Source organism: Rhinolophus sinicus, linkage group LG04 (genome assembly GCF_036562045.2).
Source record: "Rhinolophus sinicus isolate RSC01 linkage group LG04, ASM3656204v1, whole genome shotgun sequence".
Lineage (NCBI taxonomy): Eukaryota > Metazoa > Chordata > Mammalia > Chiroptera > Rhinolophidae > Rhinolophus > Rhinolophus sinicus.
In genome coordinates this window covers 96,239,691-96,245,690 of record NC_133754.1, presented here as the reverse complement: position 1 = coordinate 96,245,690, position 6,000 = coordinate 96,239,691, and the positions used below count along the sequence as shown (strand labels likewise).

Genomic DNA, 6,000 nt, shown 5'->3' with positions numbered 1-6,000 from the left:
AAAGGCTGCCGGTTCGATTCCCACATGGGCCAGTGGGCTCTCAACCACAAGGTTGCCGGTTCCACTCCCGCAAGGGATGGTGGGCTGCGCCCCCTGCAACTAGCAACAGCAACTGGACCTGGAGCTGAGCTGCGCCCTCCACAACTAAGACCGAAAGGACCACAACTTGATGCTGAATGTCACTCTCCACAACTAAGATTGAAAGGACAACAACTTGACTTGGAAAAAAGTCCTGGAAGTACACACTGTTCCCCAATAAAGTCCTGTTCCCCTCCCCCAATAAAAAAATCTTAAAAAAAAAAATGTAAGGTCACATTTTAGTTTAGATAGATACTGTATGATCTTGTGACTTGTCCTACCTGAATTTGTATCACCAGTAACTTTAGGAAAAATAATATGTACCTCAAAGAGTTATTGTGAGGATTAAAGAAAGTAAGACACTCAAACTGGGAAGTTTGTGAAAAATGTAGGTTGATTTTTATTGCTCATTGACTACGTATAAAGAAAGCATGATTAATTTTATATAATTTATTCTGTTGAGTACATATTGCAAATCAGATCAACCTCAAAGTCCCTTTAAAACCTGAAGATTTTCTTGTGAAACCTGACATACTTTGCATTAAAATGGAGAACTCACATGTTCGTGTGATATATAATGGAAATACCTCACACAACTTTGGGGTTATTTTACTATTGACCAATGCTACTTTTATGGGGAGTTAGGTATCCACAGTTAACCATCATAAATTAATTCCATACAGCAGTTGAATATTTCATTGTAGATTGACATGTACAAGAAAGGAAAGGAAGTCACATGGTTCTGATGAAAATTAATCAATTTAGTAGAATAAATACATTCTGTTGATATTTCTTGGACTTTTGTGTCTAACATCCACACACCATTTATCTGAACACTTTCCTTGGTACATTTTTCTTTCTGAGTTTCTTCCGAAAGTTAGAAACTGCTTCCATTGCCATCTCAGTTTCACAGCATGTCAAGTCGTTCTAAGTGTGAAGGCTTGAGGTCAGTCCTTTCAAGTTCCCTGAAACGAGGCAGGTGCTGTGTGGAAGATGTGGGTGATTTAGAGACAGATGTGGCTGTTTTCGTGGCATGTGGTATCCACACCAGCCACAGACAGGTAAAGCTTCCCATCTGGACACACACAAATTTCATAGAGTCTCTGTGAGCTGCTAGCAGGACCCTGAGTCCCCTGAACCAATTTGGGTAAACGCACAGTTTCTGCATCAAGCACAAGCTGTTTGGGAGAAAATGAGAGAAGCGGTAAAGGAGGAATGAACATGATAAGCATGAAATCTATAGTCTCAAAACGATCCAAATAAATTAGTTTTTTTTTCTCTGCAGAGGAAAATGCAATAAGCACCTAGTTTTACCTAAGTCATATTATAATAGATTGTTTTAAAGCTTATTTCTAGTTTGCATTCGTGCAAAATCTGAATAGTCCCTTCTCCAAATCGGAGGGAAGTCATTTTTTCTTTCACCCATTGTGTTAGCTGAGCTAGGAAAAATTACGAAGTTATACTCCCCAAAATACCTTTCAGAATTATCTGGCAAAAATAGTAGCATTCTTTTGCTGATTCACATTTATCTTGTGATCTGTTGTGACTTGATGTTAAATCATTGTCCGGTTAGGATAAAGTACAAGCCACAGAAACACATTCATCTTAATAATTTTTACCTGTGAATGTTGGAATATCTCCTGATTCTATTTTCCTAAAGAGGCAAGTAAATTCATCCTATTAGCTATCGACCATTTCCCTAACTTTTAAAACATTATTTGCAATTGCTGTCTTCTATTAGATACAGAAGAGCAATAAACAGACTAACGCCAACTAAAATAAAATGAAAGCTACTGAGCATTTTGTTCTTATGAGAGTTTAGTTAAACTGAAATGCAAGCACATGGCCATTGGTGGAGATCTGGAAATCTTTTTGATAACTAAAGGAAGAATGGTGGCCCTGAGCAGCCAACCCTAACCCATTCTAGGGCGCTCATTTGTTAGAAGGAATTCAAGTACGTGGTGGGTACACATAATGTGCTTCCTGGCCAACATGATTAGATCCTTCCTTCATTTTATGTGGCTCTCATCCATGAACTCCAGTTTTTCTATAAACTGACGTCTGCAGTCTGTACTCCCCACCCCTCACCCCCCCATCCCCCCGGGGACACTGACCACCCACCATGTGAAGCAGTTCGTGGAACCTACGAGTGGCATTACAGGCAAAGCTGTATTTACCCTTGTGGTCCCGGACACTCTCAGAGTAAAAGGAATCACTTGGGTATATTTTTTAAAAAGCCAAACCTGTTTATTGTCCAATGCTTTGGATTCTGTGGGTACTTGCGTCTCCCTGTGTGCTTTTGCGGCTTCTTCTCTCTCCTTTCTTATGGTTAACTGGTCAGTGTTTTTCTAGTTATTTTCTCCTGCTCTTCCAGCAAACGCTGGTCTCTGGTAGCCCACATACCGCTTTCTTGCTCATCTTCTTTTGCTTTATGGCGGAATATTTTGTGGGAGCTCGTCCCTTTGAACTGGCTCCCAGTAATAAGGGAGAGCAACTTTAATTATGGGTCAGGTTGTGCTAGTTGTAAAAATGACACCTCATTCATGGAAATAAGTAATATTTAAAAACTATAATCAGTATATATTTCTTCAAGACAATACATTTTAAGTATATAGGGAATTGTTGCTTCTCCTACACCTTCCTTTAATAGTAAATTAACATAATTTCAAAATGCTGTCACCCTTATTTACCACATAGGTGTCTAATAACCCTGACATAGTTAAGCAAATATTATTTCCCCTGCTTGACAAATGGGAACATAGGCCTCAAGAAGCCGGTTACCTTTCTAATTCAAATAGGTATTAGTGAACCAATCGAGCACTAGAGTAATAATACTGGGTGGCTTGTGCACCATCACCTATCCCTTTGGCTTGTATCAGTGATGTGTTATATCTGGGCTTGAAGTTCCAGATTTTATCCTTATTGTACTGACTTAAAGATCCCATTTTCATGTAAACATAATTTGGCGCAAGGAAGCCCAGGGCTCTAAGCAGCAGCAGATGATGGTTGTCACTGACAGGTGACTCCTTGTGACAGCTGTATGGACAGAAGTCAGATAACCAGGAGATGGCAGGGTTGATATTCTTTGTCAACTCTGAGAGTCTGTAGCCTTTTTTCAAAGATGAAAGTAGCAAGAGACTTGAACACAAATAGCAAACAAAGATAGCTGTCTGGGTCCATTATAGGATAACTTTAACCTTTCTTGGCCCTTCTTTCAATGCTAAGTTGTCTTTGCCTTCATTTCATATTTTCTATTCTACGCCTGTGGGGACAGAGCGAGGAGTTCAGTTTCCAGGCTCTTGGCCTCATGTGGAAAGGTGCTGGCTCAGGTAGTAAATGGCTGTCAGCTGTGGCTTGTTGGCCGTCAGCTGTAACCAGTGAGCCATTGGCCACTAATATAACTGCCGTGGCTACGCTAGCAGCAAATGGGGGGCTAGCAAGAAGATGGTGGCTGAGCTAGCAAGAGCCGATTGCAGTTAGCACAGTGGAGTCGAGAAGGAGTCGAGGAGAGTCGGTCGGTTGGCAGAAAAGCGGACAGCAGGTCGCATGTCGTGTGAATCCAGCCTCCAGTGAGACTTTAGTGGTATGACTCCCCTACCTATGGCTCCGTGGGTGTTTCTTTTTGGCCTCACCATATCCTGTGTTCTTATGTGGGGAGCGGGAGCTGAGACCCCACAGGCCACCACGCGCTACACATGGCGCAGCGAGCAGGGCCTCCCGCACGACAACGCCTTTCATGTTTCTTTACAAACTACCGCAAATTTAACATACTGATACCTTATAGACATCAGTATCATCAGGACATACTACAAAAGGTTGATCTATTTAACTCACCATTCCGTCACTACTATGAAAAGTGATATCCATTTGAGAAAGGGCCTCAATTTTCCCAGCATGAGCTTTGATATGAACGCCCTTTGGGGCATCCATGCTTAGACTTCGTGTGGGGGATTCTAATCTGAAATGAGGGAAAGAAACCAAGAAAAAATAGTATTAAAAAAAAAGCCACTCCAGGAATCCCTCAGTGAACAGCTTGGCATAAAATATATAATTAATAAGGTATATGGTATCTTCATGACATTCTTGAATGCTAATATATTGTATATTATTCATTGACAAATCCAGAAATAACGTGCAATAAAGAAATTAACTTCTTATCAGTGAGAGTCTATAGAATTAGTATCCTCTAAAAACAGGTAAACCAGTAGAGAACCCTAACCCTGTGCAATAGTTTCAGATGGCACAGTTAAGCTCTCTGGCATACCACACCAGAAGAAAATGCTGTTTGTGAAAAACTTTGTAAAACCGTTTTTTAGTTAAAACACCAACTCGTTTGGGAAAAAGACAAATTTAAGGGCAACATGTGCATTTGCTATATGTTCATAAAATAGAATGTAAGTTTGGCATTTAGATTTTGTTGTTTTTGTGTGTTTTTTTTAAATTTCGGCAGACTACAGGGCAGATGCAAAGATTTCTTTTGGGAAAATACTGAACTGATGGAGTTGATAGACAGGATGGAGATTGGCTTCGGCTGGCTTTGGTTTTGTGAAATTTATCAGAATCTCCTTGTGATTTAGTCAAACAAAGATACAGAACAAGAACACAATACATGGGCCAGAAAAATTCTATTTGCCTCCGCCCGGAAAAGACTGAATGTCCACTAGATGGCACATTGTGATCAGTAGAAAGTTTTTCAGCTGCTCTACCCCAGCTCAACACAAAAGTTTGAAAGGCTGATTTGATTGAAATGGTTAAAGATCTATGGGACGGAGAACTGGATAGAAAAGTGTCTGTAATCCTCCCTGTAGGGTAAGAGTAGAGTGGAGGTGGGAAGGAAAGAGAAAGGGAAATGGTTATGAAGGGAGAAATACCCAGGTAATTAATTTGCATTTGAAATGACTGGATATTTATTTGATACTTTTAAGAGATGGTTGCTACCTTTAATTGCCAAGTTTTTTGGCTACCACCATTTGTTATAGAAAACAGTTTCATTTTCTTATGTACATCTCAGTATGTAAAATCTGATGTTGCACATTTTGAAATCTTATTTTCAGTGTGAGAAAACTCTTAGAGACATTTATTGGTTAAATTATGCTAGTCTGAGGTTATGGGGAAACCCTGCTGTGTCTCACTGAGCTGATTGCTCATTTTGTTATTTCCGTCTCTGCTAATTGCCCACATTTTTCTCCCTGGATGGATAGAAAGGGGGAGGGGAAGGAGGGCAGGGAGAAAGACATGTAAGCAACCTATAGAGGCCTGGTCCATTTCAGGCAAACCATTTGTAAACTTGAAGACCCTAGTGAAGGTGAGCCAGTTTCAAAGATCACTTATCAACAAAATTGCCTCAATAAGGCCAATTACTAGTTTTTAATTATAATATGATGCTTCCAGAAGAGCAAACTTCTTCCCCTTTGCATAATTTCTAGCCCTGAAGATGAAATATTTCAGTTCAACACAGGTTAAGACACATTTTACCAAAAAAGCTGCGATTAGAATATTCTGAAGTATATATCTCCACAAACACAGTGAACAGTAACTCAGATATAAAAAAAACCTTAATTGTTTTGTTATATTTCAGTTTGCTAGTTAGATGTCTACCTTTTTCTTTAAGTATGTGAATATATATTTACTCATGACGTATGTGACGAGTAAAAAGTTTTGAACACTCACAGAAATACATCCAAATAAATAAATAAATAAGCTGTATATACTCATATATACTCGTATTTTGGCTAATGTAAATAATGCTGCAATGAACATAGGGGTGCATAGATCTTTTTGAATTAGTGTTTTCATTTTCTTGGGATAAGTACCCAGAAGTGGAATTGCTGGATCATAATGTAGTTCTATTTTGTTTTTTGAGGAATCTCCACACTGTTTTCCATAGTGGTTGCACTAATTCGCAATCCCACCAACAGTTCA

The 6,000-nt window shown here is 39.5% G+C and overlaps 1 protein-coding gene across 2 annotated transcripts in view; it reads right to left on the bottom strand.

The window, feature by feature from the left end:
- Positions 1-454: 454 nt before the first annotated feature.
- The window catches only part of SGCG (sarcoglycan gamma), a 103,878-nt gene continuing 98,332 nt past the window's right edge, over positions 455-6,000 (bottom strand). For both annotated transcript variants that reach the window (XM_074330036.1, XM_019736599.2), the window contains exons 7-8: positions 3,913-4,036; positions 455-1,256 (exon numbers count right to left, since the gene is read on the bottom strand). In XM_074330036.1, coding sequence (XP_074186137.1) covers positions 1,083-1,256; positions 3,913-4,036 — 298 coding nt within the window. In that variant the 3' untranslated portion in view covers positions 455-1,082. The remainder of the gene's footprint in view (positions 1,257-3,912; positions 4,037-6,000) is intronic.